This window comes from Hemiscyllium ocellatum, chromosome 2, assembly GCF_020745735.1.
Source record: "Hemiscyllium ocellatum isolate sHemOce1 chromosome 2, sHemOce1.pat.X.cur, whole genome shotgun sequence".
Taxonomy (NCBI): Eukaryota; Metazoa; Chordata; class Chondrichthyes; order Orectolobiformes; family Hemiscylliidae; genus Hemiscyllium; species Hemiscyllium ocellatum.
In genome coordinates, this window is record NC_083402.1 from 107,124,912 (window position 1) to 107,143,742 (window position 18,831).

The window sequence follows — 18,831 nt, forward strand, 5'->3', positions numbered from 1 at the left end:
TTCTTTATAACTCAATTCCTGGCAATGTCCTGGGAAATCTCTTTTGAACGCTCTCAAGCTTAATACCATCCTTCCCATAACTAGGCGACCAGAATTGGACACAGTATTCCAGTGGAGGCCTGACCAATGTCCTGTACAATCTCAACATGAATTCTGAACTTCTACATTCAAAGTTTTGAGCAATGAAGGCAAGGCATGCGAAACGCCTTTTGAACCATCCTTCAAAAGTAATGCAAACTTCAAAGCATTACGTACGTGCACCCGTAAATCTCTCTGTTCTACAACACCACCAAGGTCCTACTGTTAAGCCCTACCCTTGTTTGTTATACCAAAATACAATACCTCACATTTATCAAGATTGAACTCCATCTGTCATTTTTCAACTCATTAACCGATTTGATCAAGATCCCTTTGTAATCTTAGAAAACCTTCTTCTCTGTCTACTTTACCCGCAGTTTCAGTGTCATCTGCAACATTACTCGCCATGCCTTCTATATTCCCATCCAAATTATTTATATAAATGACAAACCAAAGAGGACCCAGAACTGATCCCTGTGGAACACCACAAGTAATAGGCCTGCAGTTTGAAAAGCGATTTTCCCCCTCCATCACCACTCTGTCTCCTGCCGTTAAAGCAATTATGTATCCAATTGACAAGCTCACACTGAATCCCATGTGGATTAACTTTACAAATTAGTCTGCCATACAGAACCTTGTCGGAGGCTTTATTGAAGTTCAAGTAAGCAACATCTACTGCTCTGCCCTCATCAATCTTTTTGGTAACTTACTCAAAAAACTCAATCAAGTTTGTGAGACATGATTTTCCTTGCACAAAACGACGCTGAGAATACCTAATCAATTTTTGCCTCTCGAAATGTCCATAAATTCTACCTTTCATAATCACCTCCAACAATTTACCAACAACTGATGTCAGACCCGCAGGTCTGTAGTTCCTCGTTTTCACTCTACGACCTTTCTTAAACAAAGGTACAACATTAGCCACCCTCCAGTCATCAGGCAGCACACTTGTAGTTAGAGGTGATGCAAAAAATTCTGCAAGGGGGAAGAGCAAGAGAGAGAATTCACTGATTATTAAAAGGTTCTAGTAGGGAATGGGAAAGGCTTGCATATAAAGAAAGCCATTGCATTCACAAATGTGTTCATTTTTATTTTCCACGTAAGTGTTTTTTCAGCGAACAATGGAATACATTTTGGGACTTCATTTTTTTTTTCCCTGTTCACTTGTCAGATTTTGTATTCATAATATGCACATGGAATTCCTTCCAGGCTTAGATTGGTCTTAAGAAATTTGTCCATCCTGATTTTACTGTTGAGATATTTGTTTGCTCATGTAATGATTTATTTTACACATATTGACATTAAATGAACTGCTAGGAGAAAGTGAGGACTGCAGATGCTGGAGATCAGAGCTGAAAATGTGTTGCTGGAAAAGCGCAGCAGGTCAGGCAGCATCCAAGGAGCAGGAGAATCGACGTTTTGGGCATGAGCCCTTCTTCAGGAAGGGCTCGTGCCCGAAATGTCGATTCTCCTGTTTCTTGACGCTGCCTGACCTGCTGCGCTTTTCCAGCAACACATTTTCAGATTAAATGAACTGCATTGAATGGACTACAAAAGTAAAGCAGTGTAGCTGGTTTTCAGAAATGGAAAATTTTTTTGGCAAGGTGCCATTTAAAAGAAGTGAGGTTGACTCAGGGTCTTTTGGGCTGTTGGCTGATATTTACCGAAACAGTAATGAAATTGTGATAATTAGACACGTTGCTACATTCTGGAATGAACTCCTTTGGGTTCCCACTCCTACTTATGTTCTATCAGAAAATTAGAAAGCAGAATTTAGTTTAATTGTACTAGCCCATAGTCTAACAGCCTGCGGACATTCATTGATAAAGGGGTTCCTTACCTTGGAAACAAAAACAGAATTACTGGAAAAGCTCAATAGGTCAGGCAGCAACCATGAAGCGAAATCAGTCTGCATTTCAGATCCAGTGACCCTTCCTCAAAACTGGTTCCTTAGCTCAGTTAGCTAGAGATGGCTTTGAAAAACGGGTAGCAGCGGCCCGGATACAATTCCTCTTCCGGCTGACTTAAACTCGGACTTACACTTTGTTCTGTGCTTAATGCCAAGCGGTGCCCCACTTAACCAGTTATCTTCTAAGGAAGAGAAATGCCTATAGTCTCTCATGGATAATGGCTAATTACCTACCTGCTTTCGTGCACAAGAAAAATTTCACAGGCAATTTGCATAACTTAGTGTGCCCAGAGTATATTAAGTTTCTGCATTTGGTAAAAGAAGGATGGATATTTACCTTTGATTTACTATTTTGTTCCTAATTCTACAGTGCTATAAAAGATTACCCTTCTAAATATCTCTATTGTTAAGACTATAATGTTGCATATGTTCATATATTGCCCATCAAAGTGTTTTCAAGCTCAGAATTATTGTGGTCTAATGTAGGTTAATGGGGTTCTTGTGATCGATTGTGTATAATGCTCCCAATGTTGACAACAGTGAAAGAGAAGACAGCATAAATTAGGAATTAGAAATTAATGAAAGTTTTAGTTCGAAAAAACTGAAGGTACAGGAGGAATAAAGATTTTTTAAAAATTGTGGTTTGTAGGTTGTAGGACAGAATGAGGCCAATTTGACTGTTTGGATATTTGATGGCATTTTCAGCCCTTAGATGTTCTTCTGACCTCAGGAACACAGCCTATTTCCACTTCTTTAACATGGTTCGACTCCATTACTGCCTTAGTGGATCTTGTGTGCGTTACCTCAAGCCTCAGATCTTTGCTGACCTCCCATATTCTACCTTCCTAAACATGAGGCCATTTCAAAACTCTGCTGCCCCTGTCCTTACTGGCATTAAGTCTTGGTTGTTTATCTATGCTCCGTGATCTGCATCATCCCCTGTTTAAGCAATTCTCAATTTTAAAATTTTCATTGTTTCTTTCAAATGCCCCTTGCATTCCCCTCCCTTTCTCTGTCTTCTCCTCAGCCACATAATTCTCAGTTATTAATCTAATCTAATTCTGGTCACTTGAGCATCTATGATATTAATTGCTGCATTATTGGTGACCAGTTGTCTAGTCCCTATGTTCTGTGTTGCTGAGGAATTCTCTCTTTGTTCTTCGAAGTTGCGCCTGAAAACCTGCCCACAAGTATTTTGTAATCTGTTCTAGAATCTCGTTATGTGGCTCGGTGCCATAGTTTGCTTGATACGAGCATTTTATATGAACAGTATACACAAACACAAGTGTTGTCTTAGGAAGTTTGCAGCGACAAGTTTTGATTTTCTAACTTTGTGGTTGTAGGCAAATATACTTAGTTACATCAGAGACTGTTTGAGGAAAATGGTTATTTGTATTGATTTAGTGGAGATATGGTGATACAAAAAGATTGAGGAATAAGTGACACGTCGTTTGTCGCATTCTGTTCAGGATTTTGTGATGTTTGAATTCCTTCTTCCGATTTTAGGGTCTTTCACAAATTTGTAAAGCGTGAAGAGAGTTATCATGCAAACATAAACAAACGTATCATCCAGGAACAGGAGTAGACCTACTCTGCCATTTAATAAGACTATGGTTGATCTGATTATAATCTCAGCCCTACGTTCCCAACAAATATGAAAGTTCTTCATCCCCTTGATAATCAAGAATTTATCAACCACTGCCTTAGAAATATTAAAAGATCCTCTTTCCCTGCCTTTGGAGGAGAGAGTTCCAAACATTTCATCTCTGTATGAAATTGGTGACCACTTATTTTTAAACAGTGACCCCTTGCTCTGGATTCTCCCAATAGAAAGGTATGCCATCTCCATGCCTAGTCAAGCCCCCTCAGGAGTACACCATTTGTAGAAGTGAATGTGTTAGTCTAAATAGATGGGAATTATGTCATGCAAGACAGCCGGAACAGCAAAGGATGTGATGGTTCCATTTAGGATCATAACAAAGTCAATAACAGAAACACTGGTACAAAGATGTCCTCATAGCACAGCTAGAAATCCACCCTAACTTCTGAGTATGTGTGACACTATATTGCTTCCAGTTAAGGAGAGCAGGGAAGACGTATGTTGTGAGGAGATGAGCAATTAAACAAGGATATCCAGAGTAAACGTAAGAGAATGACATCATGTGCGGTTGTTGAGTGAACCTCTAAATACACCGTCCTATGTATTTACCTCAAACGTTCAACACTGTTAGCATGGACTGGTTGGACCGAAGAGTCTATTTCCATGCTGTGACTCCATGACTATGCCTCTATGACACCACGTTCATTGGGCTGATTTGAGCATTATATGGAGAAATAAGCTTCCGCTGCCATTTTGATCAAGAGTTGTAATGGCATTGGAATATGAACTCTGTTACTCTGTCTGTAGATGCCCGACCTGCGGAGTTTCTCCAGCACGTTCTGCTTTCAGTTCTTGCTCCACTCTTAGTAGCTCAGTTGTGCCTGCCCTGAGGGTTTCAACCGAAATTCCCTCTTTTCTCTCCATGAAAACAGCCCTTCAAATTTACTGGACTTGAATTATCAGTGCAGTATAACATAAATAGACTACAGCCTAAATCAGGCCTTTTGTGACATTGTGATTGTTTCTGTTCTTAGCTATGCCACTAACAAGAGGTAGCAAATGTGAATTTCTGTTCTGATTTTTCATCTCAACATTTATAGGAGAGCGGGGTGGTGTATATACTCCTCACTCTGTTTTATTTTCCTGTGTCTGTGCAGCTTTTTTTGTTGTAGTTAATACAGACTAGCAGGAGGACCCTTTAGAAAGGAAGCCCCAGCCTCCATCATCTTGAACCAGCCTTGGTAAAGTAACAAAGTACAGAGGATTTTGCAAAGACCTTCCACAAAATCTAGTCTCTACAAAACTCACCAAGGCTCTCCTGGCAACACTTTCTAACCTGTGACCACTACTACATCTAGAAGGACAAGGGTAGCTGTATCATGAGTACACTGCCACTTAGAGGTTTCCCTCCAAGCCATTCACTATCCTGACTTGGAAATATGTCATTGTTCCATCATTGTTACTGGGTCAAAATACTGGAACTCCTCAGCAATATTTTGGGTATCCCTACAATTCAAAGACTGCAGCAGTTCAGGAAGGGAGTTCACTACCACCTTCCCAGGAATAATTAGGAATGCGCAGTAAATGATATGATGACAGAACAGAAGCTCAAGCTGTTTGGTCCATTGAGTCTGCTTCATGAGATTATGGCTGATATGAGCATAAGAGGTACAGTTAGTAAGTTTGCAGATGACACCAAAATTGGAGGTGAAGTGGACAGCAAAGAGGGTTACCTCAGATTACAACAGGATCTGGACCAGATGGGCCAATGGGCTGAGAATTGGCAGATGGAGTTCAATTCACATAAGTGCGAGGTGCTGCATTTTGGGAAAGCAAGTCTTAGAACTTATACACTTAATGGTAAGGTCCTAGGGAGTGATGCTGAACAAAGAGACCTTAGAGTGCAGGTTCATAACTCCTTGAATCGCAGGTAGATAGGATAGTGAAGAAGGCGTTTGGTATGCTTTCCTTTATTGGTCAGAGTATTGAGTACAGGAATTGGGATGTCATGTTGCGGCTGTACAGGACATTGGTTAGGCCACTGTTGGAATATTGCATGCAGTTCTGGTCTCCTTCCTATTGGAAAGATGTTGTGAAACTTGAAAGGGTTCAGAAAAGATTTACAAGGGTGTTGCCAGGGTTGGAGGATTTGAGCTATAAGGAGAGGCTGAACATACTGGGGCTGTTTTCCCTGGAGCGTCAGAGGCTGAGGGATGACCTTATAGAGATTTACAAAATTATGAGGGACATGAATAGGATAAATAGATAAAGTATTTTCCCTGGGTTCGGAGAGTCCAGAACTAGAGGGCATAGGTTTAGGGTGAGAGGGGAAAGATATAAAAGAGACCTAAGGGGCAATTTTTTCACGCAGAGGATGGTACGTGTATGGAATGAGCTGCCAGAGGATGTGGTGGAGGCTAGTACAATTGCACCATTTAAGAGGCATTTGGATGGGTATATGAATAGGAAGGGTTTGGAGGGATATGGGCCGGATGCTGGCAGGTGGGACTAGATTGGGTTGGGCTGTCTGGTCGGCATGGACAGGTTGGACCGAAGGGTCTGTTTCTGTGCTGTACATCTCTATGACTATGACTCTATGACTGTGATCATTTTCAACTTGACTTTCTTGCCTTTTCCCAAGCTAGTGAACTTCACCCACATCACATGCATGAATTTTAGAAACCTATTTGATATTTTTTATCATACCTATTGAACCAGGTGTGTTCCAGACTACTTGGACACATTTATCGATAAGTGTTTGGTAGAAAATCCATACTTGCCACCTGTTCTTGTTAAAGGCATGCTTCCCCCTGGTGGCGTTAAGGAGTATTGACCGTACCCTATATTTGATTTCAGGGTAATTGGATAAAGAAACATTGGTTGGAAATTCTGTAAGTTGTTGTACATCTATGAACAGACAGGCATTGGCAAGGATTATAGTTACATGAAAGAATAAATGTGAAACTTAATTTAGATCAACTTCATTTTTTAATGTAAAAATAAGTTAACTTATTTTGGCTTTTAATATTGATCTTCTCTGGATAGCATATTTGTTGACTTTGTTTAGCATGAACAATTAAAATGTAATTGCATGGGAATTTGACCCTTACTTCTGTCTCTTTTTATGCCTGTCCTTCAATAAGTTCCTTAAATTTTGCATTAAGCTGTTGCCGGGGTGTTTCCTGCACTTGTCATTCTAAACAAGTGCTTCCCTTTCAGGCATTTGATTCAATTTCATTAAATTAATACATATTTCTCTTGACATTTTTGATTGTTATTATGCTTAGTTAGCCATTGTTTATTATTCTTTCCCTTTATTTTTGTATTATCTGTCTTCCTTACTGGAAATGTAACTATTTAAACAGTTAAACTAAGGTGAAGTGCCAGTAGGTCATTATGTAGCTGACCACATTACATCAGTTTGTGGAGTGATACCCCTGGAAGGTGCATGTGCCTGGTTGAAGGATGGATATGTGTGAGAAGTCATGTAGGATCCATTAAATTTGTGTAAGGTCTTGCAGCAAGTTGTTTTGTTGCATTTCAGGTGCAGGGTATCTCTAGGGAAATCTCAATTTGCCTGACTGCTCAAAGGTGTGCCTATTGTATTTGTTCCTAGGCCGTGCCAGTAGAGCAGGGTCTGGCTGTCACCTCCTGCCAGGGAAAGTGTTCTGTCATTGTTGGTGAGGGTGCCCTGCAATAACCCGTCAGATATAGAACAGTGTCAGAAAGTTTCTCAGGTTTTGTTTCACATTTCAGTGTTGAGCTTCCTTTCAATTGGCATTGCTGCTCTCTGCTCTGTCTCGTAATATTCCTTGTCACTGCCAAGGTTCTGAAATGTGAGCTTCCATAAGATTCACAGAGTGCTTACTCTTAGGTGACTGTCCAAAATGGAGCAGATGACATAATGTGATTTCTGAGATTCTTTCCCTTCTCCTTTCCCACACCCTCCAAAATGAGCCTGTAAACTGACTCAGCTATAAATAGTAATGACCGTGAGCTGGCCCTGCCTGCTCTGTAAGGTTAGGTAGTTTTGCTTACAACAACTAAATAAACAAGCCTAACCATATATCCCACCACAAAATCAGCCTTCAGCTTTAATGACAACAAAGCAGTTTGAGAAAAGGTACCTTATTAAGGTGATTCTTTCAATCCTCTGCATTGCAAATATATTCAAGAAATAACACAACATTGCAAAAGACAAGAAATTATTCTCTAATAGCTTTTGATACAGGGCTTGTCCTGGATGTTCTGTTTTTTTGATTATTATTTAGAGATTTTCGTAGCATTTGAAGTTTTTAAAGTTGGATTATGCAGAGGAATCTGCTATAGTAACCATTGCCAAACAGCACTTGTGTCGACATTGTGACAAAACAAACACTAGATATTTACCTCTGACAATACCATAACACATACATTTCTCTGCACCAAGAGTATTTAGCCACACAAAAGAATGTACAAGCATGCTGAAGTAGGAACATATAGCAATCATACTTCTTTCCTCAAAATACTTGTAAATAAAACAAAGTGTAAAACAAAACCGTACCAGAGCAGAAGTATTCTTCTTTAGGGTGATTTGTTTTTAAAAGATTGCCATTTTTGACTGCCTTTTGAATCAGAATAATTGGTTACTGGTGTCATTCATGGGCACACAGTAGATTATATCCAGTGAAAACTGGATCAGATATTGACTGGGAAGTGCCTACATCTGGAACATATCAGTAATTGCAGAGGATTGTCAATTATAAGTCAAGGGTGTGGTGGTTATAACTTTGCATCACATATTGAATAGGGGATAGTTTTCAGTACGAAACTAGCCTTCTCCCAAGCTTGACATCATCCAAGAAAAAGCAGCCCACTTGATTGGCACCACATCGACAAACATTCATTCCCTCCACCACTGATGCTTAGTAGAAGTAGTGTGTACTATTTACAAGATACACTGCAGAAGTTCACAAAAGATCCTTCGACAACACTTTCCAAACCCATGACCACTTCCATCTAGAAGGATAAGTGCAGCAGATTCATGGGAACACCACAACCTACAAGTTCCCTTCCAAGCCACTCACCTTCCTGACTTAGAAATAGATCACTGTTTCTTCATGGTCACTGGGTCAAGATCATGCAGCTCATCACCATCTTCGCAAGGGCACCTCGGGATGGGCAGTAAACACTGATCAGCCAATGATACCCATTTCTCTCAACTGAATAAAAATCCATTCAAAGATAAGCATAATTCTCCAATTTACCGATAAAATTTTCCAGCTTGTGTGATATTAGGTCACTCTTTGAAATTTGTGTGGTACGTTGAATGATAAATACATCACTTAAAATGGGTGCAACTTCTTTGAACCTATTAACTAAATGGTAATGTTTCATTTTTCTATTAGTCAGGTTTTACTAGTGCTGCTGCCCACATGGTGACTATCACCACCCCTTGGTCACTAGGTTAATACCAGCAGTGGATGGTTTGAGGCCCTCAATTGGCAGCAGGGCAAGAAGGCTGCCCACAGGCCTTGATGTCATTGGTGTTAATTAGGGTGAAGCAGTCGGGTCACCAACCATCACCTCCCATCTGCTTAAATGCCCCCCTCCACCGCTAGGTGTGTCACTGGACAGGTTACGAGACTCTGCCCAATCCTTGCCATTAACATGCTGTGTACAGTTGTTTTGCGCTGAAATCCTGAGGTTTGAGTCCTTCCTAGTGTTTCTTCTGATGCCTCTGAAATTCTAATTGCTCTTCCTTAACATTGTAATATGACCCAATGATATCTGACTTGCACACACAACAATCTGCCAATGCTGGCGAGTCTCATGTTTGTAAAGCCATTTCACATATCAGAGGATACTGTGCTGAGTAGATAATAAACATTTTGATGTTGACCTTCTGATTTCGTTCACTATCCAGGTCTGTCTGATCCCAAGATCAGCTCATGGCACTAATCCAGCCAGTGCACAAATGGCAGGCATGAAAATCCAACCAGTTGAAGTGGACAAGAATGGAAGCATAGATGTTGCACATTTAAAAGCTATGGTACGTAGTTTTCTGAAAGTAATGCACCCACAAAATTGACATAATAAAGTCTGTATTGAACATGGCAGGAAATATTAGTACTATTATTCTGTGACTTAAACAGTCCTTGATGTATTTTATCGATCTTAATGTTACAAGTATTTTCACAGGCACATTGATCAGTAATTAATATCCAATTCACCACATTGTTGCCTGTGCGTTGGTATTTTGATGGGCATGTTCTCCACCTCAGCTGCATTTGCAGGTTGTGGCAGCGCCAGTCCTTTCTGTCCCTCCTTCTGCAGAGCTGCTATCTTAAACTGATGCCGAGCTACAGATGTTTGATGCCCGCTAACATTCAACAAGTCAAAGGTTTTTTTTTTAAAAAGTATCTGTTGGTGTATAAGTAATCCATTTGGATTGATGTGGTTTAATTTTGTACCAGTTCCTGCATTTCTGAATCCTCACACTTTATATCTGGGGACATTGAGCAAGAATGGAATGCATTAGCCAAGTCTTGCATTGCTGATGCTGGGTAGGATCCTCTAAAGGTAGTGGTTGTAAGGGATAGGGGTGAGAGATGTATACAGACTAACACATTGCAGAGAGCCACAGCCTGAATCAGGGTATTTGACTGCTTTGTGCACATTAAGGTCATCTAAGGACACTGCTATTGAGCTGTTTCTATTTCAAGGATGCTGCTAGTGGAAGTCTTGCCATCAGGGGCATAAATGGTAAATGTGCTGTTGAAGGATGGAGGGTAATGGTTGGGGTGTGGTGGGGGAAGGTGGCAGTGTGCAGTTTATAAAGAATAGAAAACCAGATCTATAAAGTCCAAGCCTTTATACTGGGACTTTGCTGTATTTTCTGACCAGTAGGTAACTCCATACTGCTAGGAGAAAGTGAGGACTGCAGATGCTGGAGATCAGAGTCGAAAGTGTGGCGCTGGAAAAGCGCAGAGGGATAGGTAGCATCCGAAGAGCAGGAGAATCAATGTTTCAGCAAAATGTAAATTCTCCTGCTCCTCGGATGTTGCCTGACCTGCTGTGTTTTTCCAGCACCACACTCTCAACCCCATACTGCTGTTGCAATTATGTCCATATATGATGTTAGATGAGTAAAATATCTGTTCTGTCTAAAGAGTCTATTTAATAAGGAAAGCGATGACTTAAATGTTGAACTTGTGATACTGCAAACTGTCAAAATCAGTAAAATATTTTCCTTCAATAAGGGCTAAGTTACTGACCTCACATCATTGCACAAATTGGTGTATTTCGGTTTACATTGCGTTATATAAAAAGTAAACACAGATTGAATTTCGCTTCAGTACTTGTTATGTAACAACTTATTTATACTTAAAGATGACTGCCAGCACTACCTCTAAAGTTAGGAGCAAGTTACAGATACAAATATGATGACCTTCTGGAGACAGCCATGCAGGGGCCAATGTGCTTCTCTTCTACCTCTTCCCCCCCCACCCACCTCCACACACGTCCACATACACACACGCACACACAATTCTTGAGGTTTTCCCAAGAACAAAATGCTTTTTTTTATTATTCTCTCTAACTCATTTATCAGGTAATGCAGCCATTTCTCACAGTACATCTGTACTTGTATGGACATCTCAGGTATTTGGACTGTCACAGAAGCAGAATTAGAATAATTCATCAGTACTTTCAATAATCATTATCATTCATTAAACTTAAAGCCACAAAATCCAAGGAAGGTAGTAAATTCTCAGACACTGCAATATTTATAACCATGTAAGACAACAAATGTAGGTTAGCAACAAAGTTTTTTTTCTCTCCAAAATACCCTGACAAAAAGTCCTGCAAACAAAAGATCGTCACCCCATAAACATTTATCGTCACACTGACGGAGTCACAGCTAATCACATATGCACAAAGTTGGAAGGTCTCAACCAGGTATACCCCTTTCCACAACATCTCAGGTCTCAATCTCATTTAAATTTAACAGTTGACAATATTCATTACAATAACATCCCCTACATTTTTGCCTCAAATGCAGCCTTAAGCTAGAGACTCGGCTTTTCTTTTCAAACAGTTCATTATATCAATAGTTTCAAACTTTCCTGCCTCTGAGTTGAGTATTTCTTTTCTGACAGGTTTAAAGTTATTCCTGTGCAGTCACCCTTCCCTTCCTCACCTTGGAGCCTACGCCATCCTCAGTTTCTTTCATGCTACCTCCTTCCCCCATACCACCTGACTTAAAGTTTCCTTCTCCCGTCCCTATCCCTTTGTGTCTTCCTCTGTGTGCAAACTGTCTTTCAGACTCCTTTTCCCCAAACACTCTTGCAACCTCCTGTATCCCTCATGGGAGTGTATGAACCAGCCCATGATTGGAAGGGCAGCACCTGACCTATTCTAACCATTCCACTAATGAGGAGACAATGTTTCTCTGATGGGTCAGCCCCCATCTCACTCCATCTCCACAACTGATCTATCCTGGGTGCTTTAGAGAGTACATTCACCCCACAAGCCCTTTCATTTTGAGCCCTGTAGGCACCCAACATAAACAGCGTGCACTGCCATCTCAACTGAAAGCATTGTCAGAGGCAGCAATGGCCAAAGTATGTGATGATTGATAAATCTAATCTTTTGCACAAGTGCACATTCTAGTGACCTGCTAGAAAGCACAGGTTAAAGTAAAGTCCGATGTTGTTAATAGAATTATGTGGGTTTCTACAATTGCAAGAGTTGTGCCTATTGATGGAAAGATGCTTGATGAAGCAATTCTTTAAAATTCTCTTTTGACTGCAGGGACAACTCTGGGAAAATTACAGAGTGCTGGCAAGTTCCCACCTACACCCTCCCCACGTTCTGACATTCATGCATGTGCTGAGGAGGTGTCTTTGCAAACACGATTATCTTGAAATTGCAGTGAATTCTGATACAGTATTCTATCTTTTCAAATGTGGCAATAAGCAGGCTGTCCTTTTGTGGTTTTGGAAATGAACTGCACTCGACAAATATGTAACAATAATGGATCTCTTGTTGAGAGTTGTCAAACTTGTTTGAAGAACTGTCAAAAGTCAGTCTCTGGTCCCTCTCAAATGAGAAACAGACCATTCTTCCTAAAGGCAAATCTCGCTGTATAGGATCTGGAAGAATAGCCTTGAATGAAGATGATAAAACATGAAATTGGGATCAAATTCAGATGCCAAGTGCTGTGAGGTAACAGTGCTAACCACTGAGCCGCCCTTATATAAGATTACTTACAGTGTGGAAACAGGCCCTTCGGCCCAACAAGTCCACACCCCTTACCTAACACTACGGGCAATTTAGCATGGCCAATTCACCTGACCCGCACATCTTTGGACTGTGGGAGGAAACCCACGCAGACACAGGGAAAACGTGCAAACTCCACACAGTCAGTCGCCTGAGGCAGGAATTGAACCCAGGTCTCTGGCGCTGTGAGGCAGCAGTGCTAACCCCTGTGCCACCATGCGGCATATAAGACATTGCTCATGCAGTATGATGATTCAAAAGATGAACTTTGTTTCTCTCTCATCAGATGCTGCGAAACCTGTTCAATTTCTCTTTTTATTTCAGATTTCCAACATTACTTTTGCTTTTATGTCTGAAATCTTGTTCACTGAAACTATATTCATTTCCTGAACTTTGGAAGTGCCAAATTGTAACAATCTGAGAGAAAGTGATATGTGAATTCTCAGTGACCTATTGAAAGGATCTCACAGCAGTACTTCAGGTTTATGATTTTTACTGTTTTTAAAAAAAAGCACTAAAACCAATATCAGCTTTATATTACTTAGCCACCTACAGAAAAGATTTTTTTTAACACACCGGAAAATCCTAAACTGCATTTGTATGTTAAATGGTTAGTCCATAGCCAGGTAGCCTTAAGTTTAAAGTCCAGCACCTTCCTGCGTTAAGAATATCTGTTATTCCCACTTTGTCAAGGTGAATCTTGCACTGTCATAGAGAAATACAACATGGAAACAGACCCTTCAGTCTAACTCATCCACGCCGACCAGACATCCCAATCTGAACTAGTTTCAATTGCTAGTATTTGGCCCATATCCCTCTAAACTCTTTTTCTATTCAGATATCCATCCAAATGCTTTTTAAATGTTGTAAATGTATCTGCCTCCACCATTTCTTCTGGTAGCTCATTCCATACATGTATCACCCTCTGCATGAAAAGATTACTCCATAGGTCCCATTTAAATCTTTCCCCTCTCACCTTAAACCTGTGTCATCTAGGTTTGGACTCCCCCCTACAAAAAAGCCTTGGTTGTCCACCCAATTCATGCCCCTCACGATTGTATAAACCTCTATAAGGTCACCTTCCGCCTTTGACATTCCAGGGAAAATAGCCCTGGCCTACTCAGCCTCACTCTGTAGCTCAAATTCTCTAGCCCTGGCAGCATTCTTGTAACTCTTTTCTGAACCCTCTCAAGTTTGCCAATTTTTTTTTCCTTTAGAAGGACAACCAGAATTGTACTAATTTTCTAAAAGTGGCTTCAACAATATCCTGTACAGTGCAACATGACATCCCAACTCTTACATTGTTGTGACCATTGAAGGGAAGCATGCCAGACACCCTCTTCACCACCCTGTCTCTACCTGCCACTCCATTTTCAAGGAACTATGCACCTGCATGCCTAGGTCTCTTTGTTCAGCAGTACTTCCCAGACCCTATCATTAACTGTATAAGTTAATGGTCATATCTTACCAAAATGCAACACTTTATCTTAGTAAAACTCCATCTGTCACTTCTCAGCCCATTGGCCCTTCACTGTCTGCCGCACCAATTATTTTGATGTCATCTGCAAATTTACCAACCATATGTCCTATGTTCACATCCAAAATCATTTATATAAATGACAAAAAGCAGTGGATCCAGCACCAATCCTTGTGCACATTGCTTCTTTTAAACCATGTTCCCTTCACTCAACCCTTTCAGCGTAATCAGACTCCACATTATGAGGCTCTATCTGGTGATTCCCTGACCTTTAACTTTTCACAAACCTTCTTTCCTCAAATGTGGGTTACACCTTACCCAGTTCTTGGTTGGGTGATTAATAACATAGAAGCAGTCATTTTCTCCTGCTTGGCGTAACAACCCTTCTCAGGGCGGCACTCTTTCCCATCTTTTTGGCTGACTGACTCAAATGTGAATTGGCAGCAGTAAAGCCAGTCCCCTATTTTTTTTTTCTGCTCCTAACATTAAGTTTCAGTTCAGGCTGCTGTCTCAATAATCGAGAGATTACATGGGATTTGCTTTTGGCAGAATTTGTCCAATTTCAAACCAGTCCCTCTGTTTCAGAGCATTCTGTTTTACCTTCAATTAAAAGAGGCAAGTTGAACTGTAACCCTGTAATAAAGGCTGCAATCATAACAGAATTTTTAAGAAGTGTTTGAAAAAGTACCACATAAAAGACCAAACAAAATTGCAACTCTAGGAATAGGAGTGTGACTTTATTTTAATTTTGAAACAAATTAGCTTAAGATAAAAAACAGTGAATCATGTAAAAATCTTCTTTTCATACTGGACAATGGTGGTCTTCAAGGATCAATATTCAGACCACTGCTTTTTTATAGTCATTTAAATGTCTTACCTATCAGTCAATAATCCAATGTTAAAGTTTGCCAGTGACACCAAACTTTGGTTCATTCAGATCAGCAAAGTATGGCCAAACAGGTTATGCCTTTACTCGTTAGAGTTTAGAGGAATGAGGTGTAATCTTGTACAAATATACAAGATTCTGAGAGTAGGTAGGGTCATAGAGATGTACAGCATGGAAACAGACCCTTCGGTCCAACCTGTCCATGCCGACCAGATATCCCAACCAATCTAGCCTGCCAGCATCCGGCCCATATCCCTCCAAAATTTTCTTATTCATATACCCATCTAAACGCCTCTTAAACGTTGCAATTATACCAGCCTCCACCACATCCTCTGGCAGCTCATTTCATACATGTACCACCTTCTGCATGAAAAAGTTGCCCCTTAGGTCTCTTTTATATCTTTCCCCTCTCACCCTAAACCTATGCCTTCTAGTTCTGGACTCCTTGGTCCCACGGAAAAGACTTTGTCTATTTATTCAATCCATGCCCCTCATAATTTTGTAAACCTCTATAAGGTCACCCCTCAACCTCTGACACTCCAGGGAAAACAGTCCCAGCCTGTTTAGTCTCTCCCTATAGCTCAAATCCTCCAACCTTGGCAACATCCTTGTGAATCTTTTCTGAACCCTTTCAAGTTTCACAACATCTTTCCAATAGGAAGGAGACCAGAATTGCACACAATATTCCAACAGTGGCCTAACCAATGTCCTGTACAGCCGCAACATGACATCCCAACTCCTGTACTCAATACTCTGACCAATAAAGGAAAGCATGCCAAACGCTTTCTTCACTATCCTATCTACCTGCGCCTCCACTTTCAAGGAGCTATGAACCTGCACTTCAAGGTCTCTTTGTTCAGCAACACTCCCTAGGACCTTACCTAGAACTTAAGTGTATAAGTTCTGCTAAGACTTGCTTTCCCAAAATTCAGCACCTCGCATTTATGTGAATTAAACTCCATCTGCCACTTCTCAGCCCATTGGCCCATCTGGTCCAGATCCTGTTGTAATCTGAGGTAACCCTCTTCACTATTCACTACATCTCCAATTATGGTGTCATCTGCAAACTTACTATCTGTACCTCTTATGTTCACATCCAAGTCATTTATGTAAATGACAAAAAGTAGAGTACCCAGCACCGATCCTTGTGGCACTCCATTGGTTACAGGCCCCCAGTCTGAAAAACAACCCTCCACCAGCACCCTCTGTCTTCTACCTTTGAGCGAATTCTGAATCCAAATGGTTAGTTCTCCCTTTATTCCATGAGATCTAACCTTGCTAATCAGACTCCCATGGGGAACCTTGTCGAACACCTTACTGAAGTCCATATAGGTCACATCTACCGCTCTGCCCTCATCAATCTTCTTTGTTGCTTCTCCAAAAAATCTCAGTTGAGTTTATGAGACATGATTTCCCACGCACAAAGCCATGTTGACCATCCCTAATCAGTCCTTGCCTTTCCAAATGCAAGTACATTCTGTCCCTCAGGATTCCCTCCAAAAACTTGCCCACCACCGACGTCAGGCTCACTGGGTCTATAGTTCCCTGGCTTGTCTTTATCGCCCTTCTTAAACAGTGGCACCACGTTTGCCAACCTCCAGTCTTCCGGCACCTCACCTGTGACTATTGATGATACAAATATCTCAGCAAGAGGCCCGGCAATCACTTCTCTAGCTTCCCACAGTGTTCTAGGGTACACCTGATCAGGCCCTGGGGATTTATCCACCTTTAACCGTTTCATGTAACCGTAGATGTTGAGAAGCTCTTTCCACCAATGGGGAAATTTGAACTCTGGGCATGATTACAGAATAACTGACATACAAAGGAATTTCTTCATCCTGAGGATAACAGATGTCTGGAATTCACTTCCAAAGAGACTTGTGGAGATTAGATTACTGAAAACACTTAGAGGAGCTAGATAGCTGTTTGAAATATCGGGGAGTTGAGGACTATTCTGAGCTGGCACAAAAGAGGGGTTGAGGTTTGCAGAAGATCAGCCATGATCTTGTTGAATATTGGGGCAGGCTTGAGAGACTGAATGGCCTACTCTACTCCTAATTCTTATGTTCTTAATAGACTGACTGCAAAAGGACATAGACAGGCTAGTACAATGGGCAGACAAGTGACAGTTGGAATTTAATACAGAGAAGTATGAGGTAGAAGGGATAGGGAGAGAGGAAATGCATGTCAAATGATGCAGTTCTAAGAAGTACAGAGCCAGAGTAAGAGAATAGTAAGTGAGGGAATAAAAGTATTTGTTAAGGTATTTGTCCAGGGCAGTGGTGAGCAAGAATTGTTTCACCCACAATGAGAATTACTGGAACTTGCTGCCTGCAAAGGAAGCAAAGACTCTTGATGATCAAGGAAATCAGATGGGTATTTTGATGGTAATAATGTTGTTAGCCTAAAAAGATAGAACAAGGGCGAATATGATTGCTGTACAGAGAATCAGGATGGACTCTATCAGCAAATGATTTCCTTCTGCATCAAATGACTGCATCATTGAATAAAAAGGCTTCTTTCCCCCAACACTGTGGATTGCGGTCTCAGACGAAGATTTGGGCCTGTGAGCTCTGAGACAGTAGTGGTGACTGTGGAGTTCAAATGCTATGGTGTAGTAAACTAGCAATTCTAAGAGCAGCTGCTGACTTTATAATGTTTCCATTGGTGTAAGGGGCTGGAGTACTGGCTCTCCTTTGCTGGACAGATCATGAGTTAAATGTTACCTTGCATTCAGGGTGCTGATGGCAGAAAACACACAGGTCCTGGTGTGACCTGGGAAGCAATAGTAAAACAGGTAATCACTATATTTCAATATTTCTATTTGAGTCAAAGGACACATTGTATAATTATGGTGGTTAGAGCGAAAGCAAAGTACAGCATATAAAGATGAGATAAGAAAAACAAGGAATAATCAAGATCGATATGAACGAGCAAAAGTAATTTGTTAATAATTTATTATAGTGTTACAGCTGCTTACTTTTATGTGGGTTACAATGACAGCGACGAAGCCATGCTGTGAAATTTGAATAATCAGTTTTGTGTTTCAGTACTGCTGTACCTTCTGAAAAATTCATTAATTTGCAGTGCAAGGAAATGGATGTTCTCCACACCTGCTTGTAAATTAAATCTGATTGAATTTTGACTAGTGATTTTTATTAATAATTTTTTGGCTAAGGCTGATACTGCCAATGTTACATTTGTTGCCCTTTCTTGTTTCTGTGAGAAGACGGTGTTGTACTTGATGAGGCGATGGCCTTATGGATATTGATGGAGTCCCAGGTAATGTTGTCAGCTTGATAGACTGATTAGTAAAGTTAGATCGCATGAGATTCAGGGAGAGCTCGCCAGTTGAATATAAGATTGGCTGGACAGTAGGAGACATCAGGGGAAGGAAACCTCCATCCTTTCCTCATCTGACCTACATATAACTCCAGACCCACAACAAGGTGGTGGAATCTTAATTGCTTTATGGGGAATTAATATTGGCCTATCTAGCAACATCCACATCCTATGGACTATTTTTTTCAAAAAAACGTAGAGACTTCATAAGTGATTGTTGAACTGAATAATTTGCTAGGACACCTCAAAAGAGGTGGGTGCTATGATGGTTCAGTGAT

At 40.8% G+C, this 18,831-nt stretch overlaps 1 protein-coding gene across 2 annotated transcripts in view; it reads left to right on the plus strand.

Annotated features, from left to right (window-relative positions):
• The window catches only part of gldc (glycine dehydrogenase (decarboxylating)), a 177,164-nt gene that overhangs the window by 100,191 nt on the left and 58,142 nt on the right, over positions 1 to 18,831 (plus strand). For both annotated transcript variants that reach the window (XM_060845597.1, XM_060845605.1), the window contains one exon: positions 9,493 to 9,618. In XM_060845597.1, the coding sequence (XP_060701580.1) occupies positions 9,493 to 9,618 (126 nt within the window). The remainder of the gene's footprint in view (positions 1 to 9,492; positions 9,619 to 18,831) is intronic.